The following is a 27,935-nucleotide window of genomic DNA, read 5'->3' on the forward strand; positions in this document are numbered from 1 at the left end:
CACATATTTGCAGAGCCCAATGCCTCCAGAGACGCTCCCCAGCTGGTCCATATTAAGCCGCCATTCTGGGGCGCCTGGGCCTGGTCAGCAATGTTTCCCTGCAGCTGGGAGCTGGAGCACCCATCTCACCAGGCCACAGACTGACAGTTTGTTTCTGGTGTTTGCAAGATTTTGGGACACCTCATAACTTTTTCTTTTTTTTTTTTTTTAGATAAATTGATGTACAATTCACATAAAATGCACTACCCTTTGACATGTGACATTTAGGACAATTAACAATGTTGTGCAACTGTCACTTTTATCTAGTCCCCACAAGCTTGCCCCTCTTTTCAGACCCTGGCAACCTCTAATCTGCTGTCTTTATGGGTTTTCCTGTTGCAGACATTTCCTGTAAATGAAAGGAATATGATATGTGGCCTTGTGACTAGCTCATTTCCCCGAGCATAATTTGTTTTGCAGTTTTGGGGATTGAAGCTAGGGCCTCACACTTGTTGTGTAAATCCTCTATCACTAAGCTGTATCCCAGACTTCTTTTTATGGTTTTTGGGTTTTTTGTTTGTTTTGTTTTTGTTTTTGAGATAGGGGTCTCTCTAAATAGCCCTGGTTGTCCTAGAGCTCACTATGTAGACCAGGAGGCTGGATTAGAACTTAGAGATTTGCCTGCCTCTGCCTCCTGAGTGCTGGGATTAAAGGTGTGAGCCATCATGCCAGGAAATCCCCACCCCCCTTTTTTGAAATAGGGCCTCGTCATCATGTACAGGCTGACCTTGAATTTGTGATCCTTCTTCCTAAGTATCTGAGATGACTGACCTGTGTTATGAAGCCCAGCTTTGCATGTTTTAGAAATTGCCCCTTTGTGTACATTTTGGCATGTGCCTGGAACTGTTGTTTTAAGGTGTACACATTTGCTTCCCCATCAGTTAGTTCAAAGTCATCAGTTGTTTCCACTTTCTGGTTATTACTCACAGTGTTGCCATGGCTGCTTATGCATATAGGCTTGCTTGCTTTTTTCCTTTATTCCCTTTCTTTTTTCCTTTCTTCTCTTCCTTTTCCTTCCTTCCTTCCTTCCTTCCTTCCTTCCTTCCTTTCTTTCTTTCTTTCTTTCTTTCTTTCTTTCTTTCTTTCTTTTTCGAGACAGGGCTTCTCTGTGTAATAGCCCTGGCTGTTCTGGAACTCACTCTGTAGACAAGGATGGCCTTGAACTCACAGATCTGCTTGCCTCTGCCTCCTAAATGCTGGAATTAAAGGCGTGTACCACATTCCTTTGGTCATATACCTAAGAGAGACATTGCTAGGCCACCCAGCTATTCCATGCTACACCTTACCCCATCTACCTCTTTAGAGATAAGGTCTTACTATGGAGGTCAGGCCGGTCTTGAAATTGTGATCCTCCTGCGTCAGCCCCCTGAGAGCTAGGATTACAGGTATGCATCCCAACACCTAGTTTACCTTTGCACAACAAAGATGGATCTCATTTTGACAAACTTGGTCCATACTCTTGTTTTAACCTTCACATTGGAATCCCCTGTGGAACTGTATTTGGTGTGTGGGTGTGTGTGTGCGCGCGTGCATGCCAAAGGACAACCTTGATCTTGGATGTCATCCTTTGGAGCTGTCCTTACTTTTTGAGACAGAGTCTCTCATCCACCTGACACTTGGCAGCCAGACTATTGTCTGGCTAGCTAGCAGGGAGGCCCAGGGATCAGCCTTCCTAGTTTTGTGATTACACTCCTGCACTACTCTCTCTTCTTTATGTGGGTTCTGGGGCTGGAACTCAGGTCCTTTACAGCACTTAATAGACTAAACTATGACCCCGGCTTCACCTGTGGAACCTTAAACATATCAAGGTTCTGGCAAGGTACAGTGGTACATGCCTGTAATCCCAGTACTTGGCAGGTGGAGACTGACAAATTCAAGGCTAGTGTGGGTTACACTGAGTTCCGGGTCAACCTGAGCTACATAACAAGACCTTGTCTGAAAAACAAAACAAGAAACCAAACCCCATGCACACACAAAAAAGCAAGCAAAGAACAACAAAACAAAGAGCTGTGGATGGAGCATTTAAGAGGCCGAGTGCTTTCCTGGTATGCGCAGGGCCTTGGGTTCCATGCCCAGCATAGACAACTGTGCAGATAAATAAGCAATAGAAAAGCAGATGCCCGCTGGAACCCGTCCGTGTTACAACTGGCTTGGACTCTGATGTGCACCCTTGGCTTGACCATCCTGGATCCTTTGCAGAATACTCCATAGTAATACTCTCCATAGGTAATAATTTCCATATTCTGATACCCGGTGTGTCAATCGGCTTTCCATTGCTGTGGGAGAAATGTCTGAGCGAAATAACGTGCTAAGGAGGAGAGAGGCTATCTGTCTCATACCTTCAGGCTTCAGCCTTGTGATGAGCTGGCTGTCTTGTTCTGGGGCCTGAAGTGAGGCAGAATACCATGGTGAGGAAAACAGAGTGTAAAGCTCCTTATTTCATAGCAGCCAGGAGGCGGTGTGTGTGTGTGTGTGTGTGTGTGTGTGTGTGCTGAAGACCTAGCATCCCTTCAAAATGGCACATGCCCAGTGACCTGACTGTCTTTCACCAGGTCCTGTGTTTCTGAAAGGTCCCATCACTTCCCACTAGTGCCACTGGCAGGGGACCAAGCACATGAGATTCTAGGGGATATTTAATCTAAAGAGAACACCTGGTGTTTTGCTTCCTACTGTGGGACATATTTCCAGTTGGCTTTGAGGGATTTGTCCCTTGATGAGCTTTAATCCTGTGACAAGTGGCGAGTGGAGTCCACTTCTGGCTTGGCCTACTGCCTTCACAGCTGTCCCAAGCAGTACAGTACACCTGTTCCTCATAGCTGCCCACATAACCCAGGCAGGGGAACTGAGTGACAGGGATATTCTGTCTGAGGATTAAAAAGAAGAAAGCAGCATGAGGACTCACAGAGACCAAAGTGGCAATTGCAGAGCCTGCATGGGTCTGCAGTAGGCCCTCTGCATACATGCTGTCCTTGTTTGGCTTGGGGTTTTGTGAGACTCCTAACACGGGGAATGGGGCTGTCTCTGACTCTTTTGCATGTGCTTGGGACCCTTTTCTTCCTACTGGGTTGCTTCACCCAGCCTTTATATGAAGATTTGTGCCTAGTATTATTGCATCTTGTTATGTCCTGTCCAGTTGATATCTCTGGGAGGCCTGTACTTTTCTGAGGGGAGATGGGGAAGGGAAAAGAGAAGACTGGGAAGAGTGGAGGGAGGGAAGCTGCAGTTGGGAGCAGAATAAGAAGGTGGGGATGAGAGTCAGCCTGGGAAGAGGCTACGGGACTCTGTCTGAGAGAAGTGGGGCAGAAAGATATGTCCTCAGGGAGAGGATTTGAGCATGGAATGTTTTGTAAAGACTCACTTTGGAATATGCCAGGCCCTTCTTGAGCATTTCTTGTCTTCCCCTTCCTATTCCTTAGACCAAAGGGGAAGCACAAAACCCTTCCCCGATTTCCAGATGGAGCCATCCCCAAAATACTGCCGCGAGAAGAGACATAGCTGAGCAACTGACAGATTCTCACAAACTAATCTTGATTTTAACTGGGCAAATAGGCTCTTCTGGCCAAGGTTTCCCCATGGAACTCAGCTCAGGCCAGCTAAGGAGATTTGTTGTTGAAATCGCCACTGCTGATTCTGAGAGAGACCACCTTCCACGTGGCCATGGAAAAGTCAGAACTGTCCGGACTTCTCAATTCTCTCTTACAGATTTTCTGTCAAGGAAGGCTCCTTTGGGTTCTGAATTCAGATCATTTTCCTGGGCAAGATGAAGTGTTCACAGTTCTTCTGGGGGAAAGAGGAGGGGCCACAAGGCCCGTACTACAGAAATGAAGGGGGCTGGTTATGTTAGCTTTCCATTTCTGGACCAAAGATCCAAGGTATACAGCTTAGAAGGAGGAAAGGTTTATTTAGACTCATCATTTCACAGGTTTCCATCCATGCTTACTTGGCTCTGTTGCTTTAGGCTAAAAATAGCACAGTATATCATGGTGGGTAGTGGAGGCAGAAGACCAACTTCACAACACTTGATAATAATGGGGAGAGAAAGGCTGGCCCTGGGATGCCAATAGTCCCTTCAAGGACACCTCTCCCTCCAAAGACCTACTTCAGTAAGCTTGATTTCTTTTCTCTCTCTTTCTTTCTTTCTTTCTTTCTTTCTTTCTTTCTTTCTTTCTTTCTTTCTTTCTTTCTCTCTCTCTCTCTCTCTCTCTCTCTCTCTCTCTCTCTCTCTCTCTCTCTCTCTCTTTCTTTCTTTCTTTCTTTCTGAGACAGGGTTTCTCTGTGTAGCCCTGGCTGTCCTGGAACTCACTCTGTAGACCAGGCTGGCCTCGAACTCAGAAATCCACCTGCCTCTGACTCCCAAGGGCTGGGATTGAAGGCGTGCGCCACCATGCCCGGCTGTAAGCTTGATTTCTTAAAGGTTCCTCCTTCTAATGGTTCCAGAGGTTTTGGGCCAAGCTTTAGTACATGGGCCTTTAGAATGACACATCAAAGCCAAACTAGAACACCCGTGTTAGGCTGCTGCTTAAGACTCTTACCAGGACCAGTCAGATGGCTCAGTGGATAAAGGTGTTGGCCTCCAAGCCTGACCATGAGAGTTCAATCCTTAGAATCCACATGGTACAAGAAGAGAACTAACTCCCACAAGTTGTCATCTGACCTCCATATGCATACTGTGGCACATACCTGTGTACACACACACACACACACACACACACACACACACACACACAGAGAGAGAGAGAGAGAGAGAGAGAGAGAGAGAGAGATGGCTGCAAACTATAGGACCTATTCTAGGCTGCAGAAGCAAATCAGAAGCTCATTACATGATCCCAGCATTCTAGATTGGAAGCTTCACTGACAGGCAAAATGCCTATATCACGAGGTGGGCAACTCCAGCTATTTAGTGCATAAATCTGCATACAGAGGACTTGTTAGGTGGTGGGTGTCAGCAATTCCATCATGCAGACTTTTTTTTCTCTCACCAGTGTGTAAATCTGAAAGTCAAATGTCCTGCCATTCTGTCCAGAAAATGGTTTCTGCCTGAAGCCTCCTTCTGTTTCCAAATCTTGTTGGCTGTCTGCTTGACAAATCTAGGTCATTTACTTTGAGCCTGAATTGCGAGAGAAAGTTAGGAAGGAGAGTACTGGCTTCCAGGTAAATGTAGAATAAGTAGTTTAAAGGCGTCCTCTCTGCTGTCAAATGTTTACTATAATCACAGACAGTTTCATTGTAAAGAGCAGAAATCCACTTATTCATGCAGATGATTTGAATGGATTTCTGAAAAGGGAACAGGGATGTGACATAGGAAGTTATGGCAGGGCCTTGTGGGAACTCAGATCTACTGCTCTCTTGGCACATGAATGGATTGAATGTCTGAGTTGCATTCCTAAATCACAACTGAAACTGAATTCCCAGTGGGCTAGAATAAGGAGGGAGGCAGAGCCTTCTGGGACGCAATAGGTCACAAAGGAGGAGCTCTCAAGCCCGGGGTTTTTATTGAGACATGGTCTTCATATGTATCCCTGGCTGGCCTGGAACTCACTGGCCTGCTTCTGCCTCCCTAGTGCTGGGATTTAAAATGCGAACCATGTGCCAGAGAGTTCTTCTGTCATGAGGACAAATAGAGAAGATGGCCAGCCCTCATCAGCCACCGAATCTGCTTTGATCTGGACCTTCCCAGCCTGCAGAACCACAAGCAATGTTTGTTTACAAGCAATGTACCCGGTTTAGGACACTTTGTGATGACATTCTCAGTAGAGGGATAGTCCTCTGGCTTCCTCAGACCGCCCTTGGCTTCTGCTTCTCCACAGCTTTGCATCACATGCTGCTGTTTGATAGTTTTGGGTTTTGTTTATTAAGACAGGATATATAGTAGCTCAAGCTGATCTCACAGTTATTTAGCCAGCGATGCCTTGAACTCTTGATTCTCCTGCCTTCACCCACCAAGTGCTGGGATCACAGGCTAGGATCACGACATCCAGATCACATGTGGTTTTGAAACAAACCTCAGCCCCAAAGCTAGACAGGCCTCACTCATGAGAGCTTGCTGGCCAGTGTCTTATGCCTTATTTCAATGTCATGGAGAAGAAATTAATCCAATTAGATTTGCTTAGATCAAAGTGTTCACCCATGGTGCAAATAGCTGTGCCTGGGAGGACGCAGCAGAGACCCATGGGATTTTGAGTGGGGCATGTTTTCTTAGAAACTGTGGTTGGTAACAGCTGCTATAGAGCCATGGACAATGAATGCCAGGAGGGCCCTCAAAAGGTGGGAAAGTGCAGTTCATTCATATCATAGACATAGGAGCTCAGATTATGTGAGTGGTCTGGAAGACAATAAAGCTTAGTGGAAAGATAAACAAAAATTAGCACCATTTAGCCCCATCTCCAGAAATCCCACCTTCTATTAAGACCAGGAGAATAATGCTTAGGCGCAAAGCTGTCAGAGTCAAAGAGATAATCTTATGACTCTATGAACAAACACTTATTAAACTTGATTATTACAGCTAGGCATGATGGCATACACTTGTAATTTCAGTACTTCAGAGACTGAAGCAAGGGGATCATGAGTTCAAGTCCAGCCTGAACTTCAAGTGAAATAGTGTTTCAAAGTTTTAAAAAGTTGGTTCTTAGGAGAGAAAAAGAAACCCATATTGAGTGGCACTATATGTGTTCATGTCACCCATGTGACCTGTGTTGCTGTAGTTCCTAAACTATTCCCTATATTCACTGTTCATGGTATTCTGCTCATTGTGCATGGTGTGAGGTAGGGCTTAAGAGTCTTTTTATTTTCTGGTGCTTACAATATGCAGGTCCAATTTGTCCTGGTCTACCTTGAATTAATCTTGTTACCATAAATTTGGGAAGTCTGGGTTGAGAAATGTTACAAGGGAATTTGGGGCACCCTTCCAGGGTTCTTAGTCTTGTTAGTAAAAGTACTTGGCAATCCTCCCATCACCTTTCCTCCACCTCCATCAGACTCCTGAACCATACAGGAACATGCTGTCCTCTGAGAGGCTCCACCTAGCAGCCAACTCAGATAGCCAAGCAGTGGATGGAGCTTGGGAACTCTTATGGAAGAGTAGGAGGAAGGATTGTGGGTCCCTAAGGAGATAGGAACTCCACAGGAAGACCAACTAACCTGGACCCTTGGGGGCTCTCAGAGCCTGAACCACCAACCAAAGAACATACACAGGCTGGAGATTTTACACACACACACACATGTATATATATCAGATGTGTGTGTGTGTATATATATATATATCAGATGTATATATATATCAGATGTGCAGCTTGGTCTTCATGTGGGTCCTGAACAACTGGAGTGGGGGCTATCCCAAAAGCTGTTGCTTGTATGTGGATATGTTCTTCTAACTGAACAGCCTTGTCTGGCCTCAGTGGGAGAGGAAGCACCTAGCCTCACGGAGATTTGAAGTGCCAGGGAGGAGGGGATACCCAGAGGAGCCAAACCTGCTCAGAGGAGAAGGGGAGGGAGGATGGGGGAAGGACTGTGATGGGAGAGGTGACCAGGAGTGGGGCAGTGAGCAGGATGTAAAGTGAATAAGTAAAAAAATAAAATAAAAATTATTTGGCTGGACATGGTAGCATACATCTTTAATCCCAGCTTGGAAGGCAGAGGCAGGTGGATCTTGGTGACTTTGAGGCCAACCTGCTCTATAGCATTCCAGACCAGCTAGGGCTGTATAGTGAGACTATCTTTAAAAAAAAATGAGAACAGACTCTGAAGTAATCTTGAGGACAATTTTATTAGATTTTGAAAGAAAAAAAAAAAAAACCCAAAGCAGGCAAGCTGCAAATGAGCCCAAAGTATTTTTTTTAAATGCATGCTTAGAGTGGACACAGAAGGAAGAAAAGAAAAAGTTACACTTTACTGAGTAAGTCAGAAAAGCAGGCAGACCAGAGAAGCTGCATGGCTTTGGCTAGCCTTGTAAGCTGCTGGCCTTACAGGGTGTGAATTCTGGGAAGGAAAAGTATATTATAGGGATATTATCTATCTGCCTGTCTGTCTGTTTATATAATCATTAAAGGGGTAATTATTTCTTCTATCTTTTTAGTATGGTTTAAGGTGAGCTTGTCTCCTTGAGAGGTAGTCCCTTGGCCAGGTGATCAGGTGATTAACCAGCTCAACTGGATTAACCCTTGTAAGTTATGGCAGCTCGGAATGTTAGGTCTCCACCCAGGTCAGAGGACTAGCTGGCTCAGCCTCTCCACAGATCCAGGCTACCACACTGATACAGTCTTACATTGATCCAAGTAGAGTGTTAATTCATGTTTCTTTTCACCCTTTATGCTACTCTGTCATATTTTTCACTCGCGTATGTTATAAACTCCACAATTTCATGCTATTTTTGTTTTAAACAATCACTTGTCTGTTAAGCAATCAAGTTGAGAAAAGGAAGATTCTGTGCACTTCGAGATGCATCTACCCTTTCCACTGTTTTTCATTACCTTCCTATAGCTCCTTGTCTAGCTTCATACTAGGATTACTCAGGAAACATTTATTATAAATCTGTTATAAGGATTCACAGGGGAAGATGGGTCTAATGGGTGTAAGCATGGGGCCAGGACTTTCAAAAGAAAATACAGGAACTCTAAAAAGAAGAGTTGAAGAGGTGGCTCAGCCAGTAAACTGCTTGATACACAAGCATGAGGACCCAAGTTCAAGTCCTAGCACCTGCATAAAAAGCAGGAGCTGAAAGATTACAGCCTGTAATCCCAGGGCTGAGGATGCAAAGACAGGAGGCCCTCCTCCCTACAGATGAAATCTGTAGGGATGAAATCCCATTATTATAAAGTTGAAACCCCATTATTATAAAGTTGGTTCTTGGTTTCTTACTTTGGATGTATACTTGGAATTAGTGCCTGGTTTGTGAGGGATTAAAGCTCTCATGTAACTCTATTGTGAAGTCCTGGTTAGCATGCCCATAAACAGACCTTTCTCTCTCTTTTTAAAAGATTTATTTATTTATTTTATGTATATGAGTACACCATTGCTCTCTTCAGACACACCAGAAGAGGGCATCAAAACGCATTGCAGATGGCTGTGAGCCACCATGTGGTTCCTGGGAATTGAACTCAGGACCTTTGGAAGAGCAGACAGTGCTCTTAACCACTGAGTCATCTCTTCAGCCCTCAATAGATTTTTCTTTGTAGTCTTGTAGCAATAACTATGGGCATATTGTAGCTATCAGCAGAAATATTCATGTGATGGAAGATAGTCTACTATGATGACAAGCAGGACTGACCACAATATGTTATTATCATATTTTAAATATTTTATTTGACACCCTGCTTTTCTGGCTTACTAATCACATACCTAAGTCTTCATACCCGGTAAGCTAACATTGGAGTTTTGTTGTCTGTTTTGAGAATTGACTTGATTTCATTTGTTTTGCTTACTAATCCAGTAAATTACTGTTTCAAATGGTTATCAGTCTCAGAGACCAAAAATAGGTTTCTGATGGTGATGTATTGGATGCTTTGTAGAAATTTAAAATAAACTCTAATCTACTTTTTGAAATGGGCTACAAATTGAGCTCCAGGATGGCCAGGGCTACATAGAAAGCACTGTCTTGGGAGAGGCCGGGTGAAGAGAGGCAATATACAATGGAAAGCTTCATGCTATGTGTGTTAAAAACATTTTTAAAACATTAGCAACCATCTTTTTGATCTCTTGAATTCTACACACCAGTTGTGATAATCCATATTATATCTTATAGGCAATAATATAATAACAATAGAAGTTGCTAGAGCTGGAGTTACAGGCAGATGTGAGCCACTCTCTTATAATCCTGAGTTGTTTATAAAGAGTTCTCAAAACAAATGACATTCTTTGGCAAGCAGTTCATAAAGGAAGGCGTCAATTCCATTTACTTCTGCAAACATGTATTGAGCCATACTGTGTGCTTGGAACAATGTTGGCTGTTCAGCAGGAGAAACATGAGTCATATGATTGAGAGTGTACTTTTTCTTAATTAGAAAGAAGAGAGGAGAATGAAGGGCTGCTGGTAAGGAAATGTGATACTTCAACTTGACCTAGTTGGAAGGGTTGATGAGAACAGGTTACTCCTCTGTTCTACAGAGGTCTAGAGTTAAGGTATTTTTGGTCCTGTCTCCTTAGCAGGGTATATCTCAATCAACAAGAGATCTTATTCACAGCCAGTCTAACAGTGCAAGTTCCAAGAATCTTGCTGGTAGCGTGATGTCTATCTCACAGTGTTTAGGAGAAGGAGAAGCTATATCAAGCTTCCTCAACAGCAGAATAATGGAAGTAGCCCATTTTCAGTTGAACACTCAAAGTCAAGTCTGAAAGTGCCAAATTCCCTTGGGAGCAGCTGAGAAACCATGGAGTGTCCCCAACAGATGAACTGCTGGAAGCTGAGCCAGCCCTCAGAGGCAGCAGCAAGCATCTCAAGCATACTCCTGTGTTGTCTATGCCTTCAAGTTGCACAGGGACTTAGAGAGCTGTGTATGTGATGGAAAGGACCAAATGACAGGATCGGGGGAGGGTTGCTAGAAATTGGTCAATTTATTCCTGGGCATCCCTTTCTTTATAAACTGTGAAACTGAACACTGTCTGAAATCACTTGGTTGGAAAATGAAAATGGTCCATCTGTCAGTTTGGTCTTCCCCTCTCCTCTCCTCTTCCCTCCCCTCCCTCTCATCTCCTCCCATCTGTCAGTTCGGTCTTCCCCTCTCCTCTCTTCTCTCCTCCCCTCCCCTCCCCTCTCTTCCCCTTTCTTCTCCTTTCCAGGGTCTTATGTATCCTTGGCTGGCCTTGAACTCACTATGTAGCTGAAGATGACCTAGAACTTCAGATCCTCCTGCCTTCCTTCCTGAGCACTGGGATTACAGGCATGCACCACACACTTGCTTAATGCAGGGCTACAGATGGAACCCAGGGATTTGTGTGTGCTAACCAAGTACTCTACCATTCAAGCTACATCCCCAGCCTCAGACTAGGCTTGGGACCACTGCCTTGCACAAGGAAGCAGGCCACGCTGCTATCCTGTTTGCTGTCAGTGGCAGCCATACTGGAAGAGGGGAGATTTTTATTTATTTATTTATTTATTTATTTATTTATTTATTTATTTATTTTTGGTTTTTCGAGACAGGGTTTCTCTGTGTAGGCTCTGCTCTCCTGGAACTCACTCTGTAGACTAGGCTGGCTTCGAACTCAGAAATCCGCCTGCCTCTGCCTCCCGAGTGCTGGGATTAAAGGCTTGCGCCATCACGCCCGGCTAAGAGGGGAGATTTTTGATGACTTTATTTGATCATTCACTCGAATTTTCAGAATGAAATTTGTAAGCATTTGTCTTTCCCAGTATGATGTAAAACAGTTTCTAGAGAGTAAGGGCTGGTGAATAGAACTTAACTCTATAGTGTCCATAATCATTTCTTTCAAGATGTAGGAGGTCAGTGACAGTGAATTCAATATATGCTGACCTTGAAACATGAGAGGCCACATAGTGCTGGTGAGGTGGCTCGGCAGGTAAATGCATCTGTGACCAAGTTTGATCTGAGTTTGATCCTGGGGGCCTCATATGATAGAAAGAAGAAAAGTGATTCCTGTAAGTTGTCTTCTGATCTCTGCATATACACACCCATACACAGGCATAAAATTAAGTAAATTAAGATGGTGGGTGGTGGGGGTGGAGCAGAGAGAGATCATCATGAGGACAAGGAAAACAAGGTTCTCATGCCCTTAATTCATAACCTGAAAGCTGCCAAGAGTCCCTTTGCCCTTATAGACAATGTATGGCATGTGCTTGTCCCTTATCACAAGATAACAAGAAATCCTACAGGGTGACTCACCAGCCATTGATCTTGGTGACTAACAACAACAAAAAAAAATCACTAGGTCCCATACCACTCAAACCACCCAGAGTAAAATGTCTGCTTTTTGCTGTGTCTGCATCTAACCTGGACTTCCCACAATAGCTTTCTCCCTCTTTTCTTCCAACTGAAACTCATCTGAGGGTTTATTCTGTATGTTTCAGTTTTTATTTCTGCCACCACTGGGATTGGAGATTATCCTTAATATTTAAATTTTAAGTGACTGTTAAAGACTAAGTAAGGCAGTAATAGGCTTTTCCAACTCCCGATGCCTCATCCTTCTCTAATTCTTCCTTTTTCTTGGGGCTTAACTGACTCACTGTGGGCCAAAAATTGAATTCTCATAATGGTCCAGTGACTCGAATTGAAATGTATCACAAGCTCCATTTAGAAACACACTTCCCAAGTAGCCACATTTGACATTAATATGTATCATCTAAAACTACCATTTCAATATGTAACCCATACAAAATCATTGCTGAACTATTTAACTTTTTGGCATCCTCTGTATACTTGTAGTACTCAACTTGGCTGGACACATTTCTAATGGTCTGGGGCACACGTGGCTATTGGCTACTGCACTGGGATCACAGGCCTTAATGTGCTTAGAGTGACACCCTCATAGAGTCCCCTACCCACACAATCAACAAACCTAGCTGTTGGTATCAGGATCAGCTCCAAACCTAGTGACACCACACCTAGGTGACATTGACCTATACATTCGTAGCCATGGTAACTTCCACACACTCCCAGAATCCACTTGGCTCACCTCCCACCTTTACCTGCAAGCGGTTACATCACAATCCAAATAAAAGGCAGACCCCTCTGACCTCTCTCTCTCTCTCTCTCTCTCTCTCTCTCCACCTTCTTCGCTGCCACCTTTGCCCTCTTCCCCCACAATAAACCTCTGCCATGTGGAACTGCTTTGACCTGGTGTGGTCTGTCCGAACGCCAGCCATGCTTCTAACATACTAGTCATACTCTAAAAGCATACAGTGTTCTCTGTATCATATGGAAGCTTAGAGCAAAGTGGGATGCAGCAAGAGTCTGGTGATTAAGGTCATTAGAAAGCAAAGGGGAGGGCACTGCGGGTGGGGAAACTTGTGTTGGTAAGCAGATGGAAAGAGGCCATTAGATGGCTCCAGGGCTCAGTGCAGGGTCTGCAACCCATTACTGGGGTGACTTTTGACTACTGATTGTTCTCTGTCTTTTCTTCTGGCCCCTCTCCTCTCTAGCGGTGGTCTTCAGTCTGCCCTACACCAGGGCCACCGAGGCCTGTCTGCGGGCCTGCCCTGCGGCCTGCACCTGCAGCCACGTGGAACGTGGCTGCTCAGTGCGCTGTGACCGTGCGGGCCTCCAGCGGGTGCCCCAGGAGTTTCCGTGCGAGGCGGCCTCCATCGATCTGGACCGGAATGGCCTGCGCATCCTGGGCGAGCGGGCCTTTGGCACGCTGCCGTCGTTGCGCCGCCTGTCGCTGCGCCACAATAACCTGTCCTTCATCACGCCCGGCGCCTTCAAGGGCCTGCCGCGGTTGGCCGAGCTGCGCCTGGCGCACAACGGTGAGCTGCGCTACCTGCACGTGCGGACCTTCGCGGCGCTGGGCCGCCTACGCCGCCTGGACCTGGCGGCCTGCCGCCTCTTCAGCGTCCCCGAGCGTCTCCTGGCCGAGCTGCCGGCCCTGCGCGAGCTCACGGCCTTCGACAATCTCTTCCGCCGGGTGCCCGGCGCGCTCCGGGGCCTCGCCAACCTGACGCACGCTCATTTCGAGCGCAGCCGCATCGAGGCCGTGGCCTCCGGCTCGCTGCTGGGCATGCGGCGTCTGCGCTCGCTCAGCCTGCAGGCCAACCGCGTGCGCGCGGTGCATGCCGGGGCCTTTGGCGACTGCGGCGCCCTGGAGGACCTGCTGCTCAACGACAACCTGCTGGCCACGCTGCCCGCCGCCGCCTTCCGCGGCCTTCGCCGCCTGCGCACCCTCAACCTGGGCGGCAACGCGCTGGGCAGCGTGGCACGCGCCTGGTTCTCAGACCTGGCAGAGCTCGAGCTGCTTTACCTGGACCGCAACAGCATCACCTTTGTTGAGGAAGGCGCCTTCCAGAACCTCTCGGGCCTCCTGGCCCTGCATCTCAATGGCAACCGTCTCACTGTGCTCTCCTGGGCCGCTTTCCAGCCAGGTTTCTTCCTGGGCCGCCTCTTCCTTTTCCGCAATCCTTGGCGCTGTGACTGCCAACTGGAGTGGCTGCGTGATTGGATGGAGGGCTCTGGGCGTGTGGCTGATGTGGCGTGCGCCTCCCCAGGCTCTGTGGCCGGCCAGGACCTCAGCCAGGTGGTCTTTGAGCGCTCCTCTGATGGCCTCTGTGTGGACCCTGATGAACTGAACTTTACCACGTCCAGTCCTGGCCCGAGTCCGGAGCCAGTGGCCACCACTGTGAGCAGGTTCAGCAGCCTCCTCTCCAAGCTGCTGGCCCCAAGGGCCCCTGTGGAGGAGGTAGCCAATACCACCTGGGAGCTGGTCAACGTCTCGTTGAATGACAGCTTTCGGTCCCATGCAGTGATGGTCTTCTGCTACAAGGCCACGTTTCTCTTCACCTCTTGCGTCTTGCTCAGCCTGGCCCAGTATGTGGTGGTGGGCCTGCAGAGGGAGTGACTGCCACACTGAAGTGACCCAAACCACTTTGGCCAAAAGGGGGAAGGTTTGCTTGACTGCCATGAGTAACTGCCTGTAGTAACTGGAGAGGGAATAGGAATGGGATTGGTAGTTAAAGTTCTTGCTGTGGGTGGAAGAAACAGTTTGTCACCAAAGATGGCTCTAGGCAGAGAGCTCTGGGGAATGCCACTGGAGTGGGTATCAATTTCTGCTTTTGTCACATGGGCATCCATTGATTTCCCGTCCCGTGGGACTCAGTTATTCGTGGGTGCAAGGGGGACCGCAATCCTGGGAGAAAATGGGAGGAAGAGAAAAAGGAGCTGGAGACCAAGTAGAGGGTGCTATCCAGGTCTCTGTTTATTAGGCTGAAACGCCGGGTTTTAAAGCATACATCGAGGGGAATAGGGAGGGGTTGAGGGGGAATTAACAAAGAACAAAGAAGTGGGCATCAGGGGACACAAGGGCTGAAGTCAGGCTCCAGGTGGCGGGCACTCTGCGTCTTAACTCTGGAATTTGGATCCTCCTTAACAACTTTGGGTGTCAGGCGGGCTCAGCACGTAACTCATGTCCTTGGAAGTCTTGGGAGTCAGGAAGAGCTAACTAAGGAAGAGAGGACTACAATTCAGCTTTTACAGCCTCAGGTGCCAGGAAGGGAACAGGGAGAAGGGAGTGACGACCGGCTCCTAGCACGAGACCATTTGGCTTGTCAGGGTGGGAGATTGTGAAAAGCTCGCTTTCTCATGGTATGGTCTCTAACACATTGAAAAAGAGAAGAATGAATATGGGCCTGGGCCCACAGGCCTAAATTATATTAGGACTCAATTGGCTAAGTACTAAGAACTATGTCAGCTCTTCTCTGTCAGTAGCCCATAAACCCAATCCCTGTCTTTTCTAACATGATACTTCTTCCACACACCCCCCCTTTTATCCCCAGGGACTTGGGGACAACAAGGTTCAGGAAGGTAGACAGGGCATTAGAAAAAGGGCATGGGAAAAAGACTTAGATCCAAGACAGGCAGTTGTTGCTGAGGTCTGAGGTGTGCGTTTAGAGGCATTTCAAACCAGTTTCATTTATTTTATGCCACAATTGATCCCTCAGTATAGGCACTGTCAGAATTATATTAATGTGTGTGTTTGTGGGCCACATTTATAAAACGCTAAAGTTAAAGTTAAACCAGTTTCTCTAAGCCTTTTCAGAGTCTTTCAAATGCTATTGTGAGTTTCCAATGTATTGTGAATATCCAAGGAAGCACATAATCCTCTTTTCTTAGTATCTCTTTTCGTGGGAAGAGTGTCTGTTCCCACAACATGCTCTGTCAGCAGCGCAGAGCATCTCCAGCTGGGATGGTTCTATCAGGGATGGAAGTTATTGTGAGCTGCTTGAATGGAGACTAACAGCCAGGAGAGTAGAAATCAAAGACCTGTGTGTGAAGGGGACTCAGATTCCCCAGGGTATTCCCACTGTATTCCCAAGGACAAAGCTCTACCAGCATCCATGTGAACGTTCATGGAGTTCTGAGTGTGGAGTGTGTGATGCCCAGTCCCACTCAGGGCCCCTGACACACCAGCTTTTCTCGTGGTCATGTGGAAAAGAGCAGAGGTTTTGTCAGCTTCAGAATCCGCAGCTCTTTAGGTCTTGGCCATGAGGGTAACTGTTGGCAGGTTGCCTCTTAAATGTTGTCTCCTGGGCTGGGGGTTGTGGGTCAGTTTTATAGTGCTTGCCTAAAATGGGAGAGGCCCTGGCTTCTATACTCATGACTGAAGAAAACAAAAAACTAGCCAGGCACCCTCTCATTGTTGGCAGCAGAACCAGCCTGAGCTGATTGCAGAAGTTGCAGGTTCCTAACGGGCCATCAGGTGATCAGGCCAATAAACATGCCACGTGTCTGCAAAGGAGATGCTTGGTAAGCCTCAACACTGTGAGCAGTGACAGCTCTATTTGTCAATGTCCTGGAAATAAATGTACAGTTTTCATGCTCTGAGTTCCTTTCTTTGTCTATAGAGAGGTGAGTTTTCAAAACCCGCACACATTAGCCTAGGCCAAGATGTCAGTGGCAACAATACTTTTTAAAAAATATGATTATTTTTATTCTTTGATAATTTCATCATTCTTTGTATGTGTTTGTGTGTGACAGGTTCTCACTCTATAGCTGGCCTTTAATTTTCTAACATGACCCTACTCACTCAGCCTCCCAGTTGCTGGGATTACAATGGTTTCTAGTGTGTACACACACACAATTAGAAATAATCTTTAAAAGCAAATACAAAGCATGAAGGGTCTAAGGATGTAGCTCAGTGATACCGTATATCGTGTACAAGGTTCTGCGTTCTATCCTCAGCACACAACCATACAAAAAACCCCAAATCCATGATCAACACTGTGTTGTGTAATCTGTAATTTTTGCATGTGCTTTTTCAAATTGTGTGTATCTGTGTGTATATGTTGCTATAATTTATATTTAATGGCAGTGTTATAGTTTAAAACTGTGAAAGCTGCTGGTCTGGAGTATGGTCTTGTTTTGGTTTAGCTTTTAAAATTGCATATTGTAGAGACACTCTCATGCCTGTGGTATGACATGGGTGGAGGTCAGAGGATAGCTGTGAAAGTCTGTTCTCTCCTTCAACCATGTGGGTGCTAGAGATTAGATTGAATGTACATGGTCAGGCTTGGTGGCAAACATCTTTACCTGCTGAGCCGTCTCACTTGCTCTTGAGCATGTATAGGGTTCTTTTTTTGGGGGGGGGGAACCCTTTAATGATTTTACTATCACTTACTCATTCTTTTGAAGTGTAAAGTGTCTTAACTGGATTATGATTACAGATCTTTTTTTTTTCACCGACCCACCCCTACAGATCATTTTTAATATACCATTGCTACTATATTAAAATTATACTATTTATATCTAATATTCAAAGAAATTTACTAGTGAATGCTACAATAGGCATCAGTCTGACATGCTTATTATTTGATCCCATAGGTATAATTATAGGTCATGATAAGAGTCTATTCTGTCTCACCAAATCAGGAACACTGCATTTACAGAACAAATAAACACACATAGTGCAGACACCCAAGGATCATGCTAGCTCTTCAATTAGCTGGCGCAGCTCATACATGAATCCTCACTGTGTGAGCAAAAGTCAGATCCAAATCTTCATCAGAAGGTGCTAGTGGAAGTTGTCAGACACCTTCCAATGTAGGTCCCCAAGCCAATGGCCAGCAGATGAGACAGTAGCAGAGATGGAAGGAAAACCTTCAGAAATTCTGCTGAGAAAATTCCCCCTTTCTTCATAACGCTTGTGTTTCTCATGCTGAGAGTAGCTGTGCGCTTCAGGTGTTTAAAAAGCAACTCCTTGGGGGGAATATTTTCTGCCGACTTGACTAATCCCATATCCAATCTGACTCTTTCTTCAAGATACTTTCAACTTCTCTTCTCTCAATATAATCTTTCTCGGAGTGCTGTTTTTCTCACCAAAGCTGTGGGTGTCTATTTCAGCTCTGTTGGTATCTTGTGGTGTCTGGGAGTGAGGTGGGCTGTCACAGTGAGAACTCTTGCAGTTACTTTGTCCAGATTCATGCTGGGCATCCAGCAGTATATTTTTCCCCCATGTCACCATTATAAATAGAGACGGAGGCTGGAATGCTGCTCCCATTCCCATTGCTGAAGTGCAGTTCTACCTAGGAGTCCTGAAGGTTCTTCTCCCAGCTCTGTAACTTGGTGGCTCGCCAAAGGAGCCTGAGCCCAACTGTGACAGGCCTGGGAGGCAGGCAGTCATTGAGAGGTTGCAGGGCAGCCTGCACCGCTCAGCTCTGGATGTATGCTTTTAGACAAAGTTTACTTTGGGGGCTGGAGAGAGATGGCTGAGTGGCTAAGGGTGCTTGCTGTGGAAGCATGAGGACCTGAGCTCTGATCCTCAGAACTCTTGTGAAATGCTGTGCACAGTAAATGAGCATGCCTATAATCCCAGTGCTGTTGAGGGGATGGGGACAAGAGGATTGCTGGCACTGTCTCTCTCCCTATTGTATTATTTCTTACTAATAGTTTAAATTTGACTCTCCCCTTAAGTACTTTAATGTGTGTTACCTAAGAATGAAGCTATTCTCTTATCAATACCATTATTGAAAATCAGGGTATCTATAACTGTTAAAATACTATTATTTAAAATATACTCTTTGGGGGCTGGAGATTGAGCCATGCCTAACATGCACAAACCTTGGGTTTGGTTTGATCCCCAGCACTGCATAAACCAGGCATGGTAGCATATGACTGTAAGCACTCCCTGCACTGGGAAGATGGAAAGCAGGAAGATCAGAAGTTCAGTGGAATGCTCAGTGGTATAGCCAGTTCTTGGCCAGCTGGGCTACATGAGACCTTGTCAAAAAATACAAACAAAAACGTTCTGGTCTAGGAGTGTGGCCTAGTGGTAGAATTGCCTAGCATATATAAGGCCCTGGGTTTCATCTCCAGAACCAGACACACATTTTTAAAAAGTTAAAAAAAATATACTGTTGAAATATCAATGACTGTGAACTATTTGTTTTTAAAGTAGCCATTTTCCTAGTGGTAGAAAATTAAATTCCTAAATCTTGACTTGTCTTCATTTAGTCACAGTGCTCATAACTCTAAGCCTGTTCATTGACTTTAATGTTTCAGAGCAAACTGATTCTTTGAATGTCTTCCTTTCCAAACGTGAGAATCTGATGAAGTCAGAAATGTTATTTGCTCAACTGTGCATTGTGGCCATGGAGACTGAGTAAAGACCACTAGAGTCCCCTTGGGCAGGTCTCTGTGTTTGGGTAGCTATGGAAGTCCACAGCAGACACACAGCCTAGGTTCCTGGGGAATGAGGTGTTGCCTTGAGAGTAATGTCCTTTCATTTGGAATAGCCTCAAAACTTTGCTCTAGTTCTGCCTAGGTTAGGTGGCCAGTTTTAAATGAGTATTTATTTTGATGCATTTTTGAACAAATATCAACATTAAAATAGCCTCCTGGGAGACAGAGTTTTGCAGACATACCTACTCCAATAGAATTCTGGGAATGTGGGAGCTACTTATTGCCAAATAGACCCAGAGATGCCTGAATGGTAGCCTTTATAAACTCTTGGAAGATCAGAAAGTGAACCTTCCTCATTAGGAATCCATTAAAACCTGTCCTGTGTGGATGAAGCCCTTAGTGAACATGTGCTATTGACACTAGCACAGCCATGTCAAGGACCCCAAGGCGGACCCCCCTCCCCAAGTGAGGCTCAGAGGGATGGCAAGGCCTTTCTCAGGGGTCTGAGTGTGAATGTTGGCAGTGTGTGCAGAAAATGTCCACCATAGCCTCTTCTACCACCCAAACATTTACAGCCTGAAAACTGCTCCCCTACAAAGACTGCCCCTACTGAGATTAGCTATACCTGTCCCCTTGATCTGTATACTGTATCCAATAACCCGCCTCTCTGTTCAACTCTCTATAATAAATATGCCCAGCTTCTCCAGGTGTGTGTCATTTCTTCATTCCCTCACCACCCTATTCAGGTTAATTGCTGGAGCCATGTAAAGGGGCTGCACTCCCCTCAATCACTGGCTAGTTATCACTTTGATAAATGTTAACTAGGTACCATAGGTTCTGCTAAGCAAAACTGTATGTAGCAGTCAGGATGGGACACATTCTGCTGCAGTGACAAACAGCCCCTGGGGGAAAAAAAATCACCATCTTACTGTAGTATATTTCTTGCTTATGGTATATAGCCAATGAAGGCTTATTAGGGGAGTCAGTGTGGTACTTCCTCCTTGTAACTACTCAGACTCAAGTATGGTTACCAAAATACAAAGCTTCAACATTCCAAGCCACAGGGAAAGGGAAGTTGGTAGAATTAAGCATTCTTTTTAAATGTTTCCACACAGCTGTCCTGTGTTGATGTTGTGTGACAGACTTTCTGGGTAGATGCAACACACACAGGTCTACTCAACCCAGATAGGGAGCCCACAACACAGCTAAGTGCAGATATCACCAAAGTCCAACTTGGTGAACCTATGAGTTTGATTGGTGTCACTTATAGGAATACGGGTAAGGGGTTACTTATAGGAGCAGAAATAACTCAACAACAGCTGCATCACCAAATCCTACCCCAGCATTGTGACAGCTCATAAAAGTTGGAAACCTGCAGGCAACTCAACAGGTTGGAGGGTGTCCTTTCCAAGTGGCTCACTTTGTCGGAGCCTCTTCCAGGACCTGGGCTTGTCTATCTCTTCCTTCTAGGCAGTCGAGCTGACCTCAGTCTTCTTTGTAGTTTGATTCCACTGAGGGCAACTCTCAGCAGCTCTTCACTGTTTACTCTTGGAAGGAAGGGACCTAGTGAATCTGGTCAGTTCTAGGAACTTCCTAAAGCTCTTTTGGGTTGTTTGCTTCCTCTCTTGAGGAGCTTCCCTGCAGGATGAAATGTTTCAATCAAGGAGGAAACTGCTACACGACAATCAATGCTCATATAAAAGAAACTGTACTTATTAAGACAAGGAAGTAGGGTCCCTCATGTGTCCAGGAGAAGAGAAGCCAGACTATATACAAACACAACAAAGCATAGTGTCGGTGGCTCTAATCGTGTGGCTCATTCAGTAGAGAACTCAGAAGGGCCTGAAGGAGACTGCAGGAATGAAGCTCCCACGAAGGCTTCTGAACAGCATTTGCACTAGCCAATAGTGATGCTATGATCTCCTTCTATTGGTTCTTTCAAGAACGGGGAGAGATGCCAGGCATGGTGACACCTGCCTGTTAAAGGGACCTGCATACAGTGGGGGCTCCCCACCCCTCCCGAATCCTGGAGCAGGTGCAAATCACACCCAAAGCCCTATTTTCACAGAGAGATCCTTTATTGAGCAGGGAAGAAAAGTTAAGGTGGCTGCTTTCTGACTCAGGCAGAAAACAGGAGCCAAGGACTTTGCAGGTCATTGTTAAGAGGTGAAATTTTTGCAGGTGTAATTTTTAAGAGGAGAAAAAAAAAAAAGGAGGTGTGTGTTAGAATGGGTTATGATGCAGTAGTATATTTTGATTGGGCATGTTAAGTATGTGAGCCAAAGGCTTTTAATTGCTGGACTTTGGGTAGCCAGCCTCAGGGATGAGTTGGGCATAAGAAGGTGTTTAAATAAAGGAATAGACCTAGCTTTAGGGATATAATTTATGGTTTACAAGGGAGAGGGAAGGAGGACAGGGGGAGGGCTAGGCTTGCCAGTATCATGTTAGCCAAGCCCAAGACTGCTAGAGCCCTTCACCTGTTATCCCAGCACTTGAAAAGCTGTGGCAAGATGGTTCAAGGTCAGCCAGGCTACATAGTGAACTTGTCTCACACAACAGAAAAGGGTAGATCTTGGAGGAGTTAGGGAGAAGAATAGGGAGGAGATATGATTAGAATATATTCTATACTCGTACAGGATTCTTAAAGAATAAAAAATATATTAAAATCAAAATATTAAAAATGGGTAAAGACAGAGTTCATATTTTTCCTTTAAAGAGTGTTTTCCTGCTGGGTGTAGTGTCTCTCTCTCTCTCTCTCTCACACACACACACACACACACACACACACACACACACACACACCTTTAATCCTTGTATTTGGGAAGTAGAGGCAGGAAGATCTGTGTGAGTTTCAGGCAAGCCTGGCCTACATAGCAAATTTCAGGTCAGTCAGAGCTACAGATCCTGTCTCAAAGACAAATGTTTTGAAAGCTCAGTGATAGCACTTATCTAGCATGTACAAGGCCCTGGGCTACACCCTCGGCTCTTAAAAATGCTTTTCATACACACACTCACTATACAATAACTAACTTTCCAAAGTTTGATCGTTGGAAAAAGTTCCCAGAGGGAACGTCTATAGGTGGTTTGCAAAATAGTTCCTTGCGTTGGCCTCCCAAGATGGTCAGCAACGCTCACTCTCCTCTTTGTCAGGTCAGCCCTATACTCCCTCCAGAGGTAGGCCTGTCCTTACTGCCACCTTCCCTCCTTCTGCAAGAGAGAAGACCCCTTTCTCTTTTGTTTTTGGCCAAAGTTGTCCCTGACCTCTGAATCCCTAGCAGCCCGGGAGAGCAGGGAATGACTCTTTTCCAAAGGGGTGGTTAAAGTGAGAGAGAGAGAAAAGTAGGGCAGCCAGCTGTTGCTGGGAGGGGCTGTTGGCAGCATTCAGGGCCCCAGCCTCCATATAGGCCTCACCCACATGCCTGGAACTGCCAAAGTGTCTCTTCTGTTTCCCAAACCAAACTGGCAGTGGGGAAATTTTTTTCTCCTCTTTAAAAGCCAGCCTCTGAAGCTCCACCTAGGAAACCGCAGGGTCTGGAAAGTCATGCCTTCTGCAGCGCTCCACCAGAACATCACACAGTCCTGCTGTGTGGCCACCAGAGCAAGCCTGTTGATCTTCTAGACTTTTCTCCATCCCAGTTCTACAATACTTAAAATTTGCTGCCCAGAGCTGGAAGGATAACAGTGAGGCCGGTCAGCCTAACTTACATAGATGGACGCATTTCTCTACAAATAGTAGGGAGGAATCGCCTCTCATTAATGTGTTCCAGGTACAATCAATGTTTTCCTCCTTTCTGTTGTAGCCCCTCTCTGAGAATGTCTGCAGGTTCTCCTTAGAGAGGCCTTAGTGAGCTTTCTGTTCACACAAGGCCCAACGGCTTCACAGCACAAAGGATGTCTTTTAGGATGACAGCGGGTTTTTTTTTTTTTGTTTGTTTGTTTTGTTTTTGTTTTTGTCTCAGGAAGCAGGGACTACTGAACTCTGTCATCCTCTATCTGTCCTTACATCTACTGGGCTACTGGGTGCTGGGGCAGGCACACCATTATATTCAGCTTTCAGGGAACATGGTGGAGGGTAGGGGTGGGCACAGTCCATGGGGCATCTAGATTGTATGATGTTTTTTTCAATTCTGGGGATGGAACCCAGGGCCTCATATATATTAGTCAAGCACTCTGCCACTGAAGCACACCCACAGCCCTGCTTTTGTGTCCCAAGCAGCAGCAGGAGCTGCTTCCCCTTGAGATAGCCCTCCTTGTCTCTCCCTGGCTGGGTTGATTTGAGTTTTCATCTAATTCTCTTCTCCCTAACACACCATACACAATCAGCCCCTGATCTGGAGGAGCAGTCTGGTGTTTGCTTCTCTGTGGTTTGAGGTACAGGCCAGAGTGAGGCCTGGCCTTTGGTCTCTTCCCTCCCCAGCCCCAGCCAACTTCAGTTCCTGAATGAAAGCGACCTCTGTTCCTTCTCTTTGTGCTCCAGGCAAATGAAATTGAAAGGCACTCGCAGTAACATACAATTTTGAAGGGCATTCCCTTGAAATTTTGCTGACTTTTAAAACTGTGTTCCTAAGAGGAGAAAACGAGTTGTTTATAGCCAGACTGAGTTCCACCAAGTCTAACCCCCACAGCGGTCCGAGGAGGCTTTTTCTCCATCCTTGCCACTGGTGGTGGTGTTCCCTATTGGCCTGTAAATAGCTCCTCACACCCCACTTTTCTGTTGTGGTTTTGAGAGATTTTTTTTTTACTTTTTGCCCAGGCTAGCTTTGAATTCACGACAACCCTCCTGCCCCAGTCCCCTGAGTGCTGAGATGACAGGCATGAGTCACTCACGGTACCTGGTTCTTATCACCCACTTTTGGTCATGGAACTAGTAGATGCTACCAGTCTTAAAACAAACAAACACCAAAATTGCTCAGTGTAGCTCAGTGGTATAGTGTCCTTACCATGTGGGAGGCTGTGGACTCAGTCCTCAGCAACCCCTTCCCCACCTTGTCTTGGTTCCTTTTCCTGTTGCTGTGATAAAGTAGTCCGATGAAAGCAACTTAAAAGAGAAAGGGCTTATTTTACTCATAATTAAATGTACAGGGAAGTCAAGACAGCAGGAGCTTGAAGCAGCTGGTCACATTGCACCCACATTCCAGAAACAGAGACAAATGCTGCTGTTCAGTTCAGGATCCTAAGCAGGGAATGGTGCTGCCCACAGTGGGGAGTCCTTCCTACCTCAGTCAAGATAATCATGATAATCCTCCCCGGGCAGGCGGGCTCAGAGGCCCAATTCCCAAGAGATTCTAGAGTTTGTTGCCATTAACACTAATCACTACTCCCACCTCACAAAATAACTAAGTAACATGTGTCAGAAGTAGTGAAAATGTGTTTACAGGATTCCAACTTAAAGATATATCCTTGTGCACTACAATTTTGTTTGTTTTCAAGACGGTTTCTCTGTGTAGCTCAGTCTGTCCTGGAACTCACTCAGCAGACCAGACTGGTTTTGGCCTGCCTCTGTCTCCCCTGAGTGCTAGGCATGTGTCACTGTACCTGGTTAATTTGAACTATTAAACCAGGGTCACAGATCTCTCTGATTCTGATTCCTTCTTGTTTTCAAAGAAAAAAAAAAAGGAGATGTGGAATTGGCCAGTCTCTTTTCTCACACCACCAGAACACATGCCTTCCTTGTGCTCTCACATAGTTAGATCCAAAAAAGTTAGACCAGAAGTTTGGAAGATCACCTGGGCAATTACAAGGATGCACATCCAAGCTGCTAATGAGTGCTCAGCTCCTGCAGTGAGACTCTGCTTCATTTAATAAGTTAATAGCTATTAGTGAGAATGTCCTTGAGTGACCCTCCTGGTGTCCTGCAGTGATACCTATTATTAATTCTCTTAATAACACACAAAAAACCCAAATACCCAAGGAGGAATAACTACAGATTGTCATTAATCGGAGGAACCCCATTATGTCAACTCTGTACCCCATTCCTAATGTTATGTATACCTGCCGTTGCCAAAACTTTTCTCTCTTTATTTCAAAATGTGTGTTCCTCTGGAAATGAGATGGTTACCATCATCCATGGTGTATTGTGTGCCTAGTAGGGAGTCAGTTCAGAATTATTTGATTCTCTCATCCAGTCTTTTTTTTATTTTTTATTAGATATTTTCTTTATATACATTTCAAATGCTATCCCAAAAGTTACCTATATACCACCCCCCCACCCCGCCCTGCTCACCTATCCACCCACTCCCGCTTCATGGCCCTCCAGAAAGATTTTGCTGAAGGGACCCTGCTATAGCTGTCTCATATGAGGCTATGTCATCTAGTCTTATAACAATCCTGCAGGATAGGCAGTTACACCCATCTTACAAATGTGGAAACTGAGGTTTAGAGGTTCAAGTGACTTGGCAAAGGTCCATAGCTAGTATATGGCAAAACTGGTATTTGAATATATGTCTCAGCTCCAGATTCCAAGTCAATGTCCTTGCTCTCCACAGTAAGGGGACAGACAGTTCTCTTCTGGAGCTCACAATGGAAGGTTGGAAGGAATGATAAAAATGATTCCCAAAGAACTGGCCTCTGGCTTAGTCATTGTTTTCATCACTTTGACAAATATTTTAGAGGAGCCAGGCAGTGGTGGTGCAGGCCTTTAATCCCAGCACTTGGGAGGCAGAGGCAGGCGGATTTCTGAGTTCGAGGTCAGCCTGGTGCACAATTATTTCCAGGATAGCCAGGGCTATTACACAGAGAAACCCTAACTGGGTGATGGAGGATGGGCGATGGCACGGGAACAACCTGACAGGAGCCACTTAAAGAAGACAAGATTGATTCTGACTCTCAGTTGCAGAGAATTTCAATCCATAGTACTAGGGAAGGGATGGCTGAGTGGCTTGGACGGTGGAGTGTACATTAGGGATTTCCCCTATGACTGCGGTATATAGGAAACAAAGAGCTGAGCTAACCAGGAACTAATACTGGGGTTGGGTTGAGGTTTTGTCTTTTCCTGCCTATTGTAATGCTAAGTGTGAGCCCCCAAGACTTGGAGTGTGCATGTAGCCCCTAGGCCCCCAAGTTAATTCTGATTGGTGAATAAAGATACCGACAGCCAATAGCTGGGCAGAAGAGACATTGGTGGGGTTGACATTTTACAGGCAGAGAGAGAGAGAGGGGGGGGAGGGAGGGAGAGAGGGAGGGAGGGAGAGAGAGAGAGAGAGAGAGAGAGAGAGAGAGAGAGAGAGAGAGAATGGGCTAAGGGCCAAGAGAACATGGCCCAGAGGGCTGCCCAATTGGAGTTAAGAGCAGTCCAGATGGCACATAGTAAATAGTAATTAATAACTTGGGGTTATTAATCGGAAGGTAGATTCTAACAGCACGGAGAGTAGGCAGCTGCCCAGCTATTGTGCTGCTTAAGATAAGGCTGTGTGTGTCTTTCATCCAAGAACATAACTGGTCTAAGGTGGGGAAGAAGCCCTGCCTGGGACTTTTAATATTTCTACTACAGGGTTGGCCTGTACCATCTATAAGGCCTGGCCTTAGTGACCTACTTCCTCCACCCAGGCCCCACCTCCTGAACAATGGTTCCCAACCTGTGGGTTGTAATCCCTTTGGGGTTGCGTATAATGTATTTACATTATGATTCATAACAGTAGCAAAATTACAGTTATGAAGTAGCAACAAAAATAATTTTATAGTTGGAGGTCACCACATCATGAGGAACTGTATTAAAGGGTTGCAGCATTGGGAAAGTTGAGAACTACTATAAGGTTTTATAGCCTTCAAAATACCTCCACAAGCTGGGGATAAAACTTGAATCATTCACCATGCTGAACACACAGCCTTGTGGCAAGTGGATGTTTATAGATCAAAAAAAGCAAAAAGCAATTCCAGCCTAAACCTCATAGTGTGTACAAAAAACAACTCAAAATGAATCATTAAATTATAAATAAAAGACATTTTGGAACAATTCTTAGAGTCGATGTCAAAAGAATAAACTGATAGATTCTCATCAAAATTCAAGTGTTATGCTGCAACAGGCCATGCATTTAACATGGATGCATAAGTTACAGGGCTGGTGAGATAGCTCAGCATGTAAAAACACTTATTCCTAAACCTGACTTTAATCCCAGGGACTTACATGGCAGAAGGAGAGAACTGACTCCAGGGAGTTGTTCTCTGACCTCCACACACATGTCAAGGCATGCATGGGTCAACACATACACAAAACAGGCAACAGACAGACAGGCAATAAATTACAGACTGCAAACCACATAGCCCACAAAGGGCCCTCAAAACTCAACAGTGAAAACGACAATAGTGCAGTTAGGAAATGGGCAGAAGTCATAGACAGACCTACATGCAGAGATGGAGAACAAACATATGCAAAGACACTCGGCATCACCACCCAGGCTAAACCACAGTGAGATAAGTCAGTATGGCAAAAATAAAACCCAATGATGACACCCGATGCTGGTGGCTCACGTATGAAAGTGCAGCTAGCCATTCTGGAAGAAATGTGGCAATTTCTTACAAAATCAAACACACAACCACCATGCAGTGTAGCACTTGCACTCTTGCCCCTTCATCCTACTGAAATGAAAACTTACAGTCACACGTGGACCTACATATGAATAGAATGAT

The 27,935-nt window shown here is 45.6% G+C and overlaps 1 protein-coding gene and 1 pseudogene across 4 annotated transcripts in view; one reads left to right on the forward strand and one right to left on the reverse strand.

Annotated features, from left to right (window-relative positions):
• The window catches only part of Nyx (nyctalopin), a 31,731-nt gene extending 11,715 nt beyond the window's left edge, over nt 1-20,016 (forward strand). For 3 of the 4 annotated variants that reach the window (XM_030251314.1, XM_006527614.4, XM_006527613.4), the window contains one exon: nt 13,127-20,016. In XM_030251314.1, coding sequence (XP_030107174.1) covers nt 13,127-14,535 — 1,409 coding nt within the window. In that variant the 3' untranslated portion in view covers nt 14,536-20,016. The remainder of the gene's footprint in view (nt 1-13,126) is intronic. The other variant, NM_173415.5, reaches the window with a different exon arrangement.
• On the reverse strand, nt 17,560-23,960 carry Gm14506 (annotated as a pseudogene).
• Between the last annotated feature and the right edge of the window lie 3,975 nt (nt 23,961-27,935).

The sequence above is a fragment of the Mus musculus genome, chromosome X (genome assembly GCF_000001635.26).
Source record: "Mus musculus strain C57BL/6J chromosome X, GRCm38.p6 C57BL/6J".
NCBI classification, from domain to species: Eukaryota; Metazoa; Chordata; class Mammalia; order Rodentia; family Muridae; genus Mus; species Mus musculus.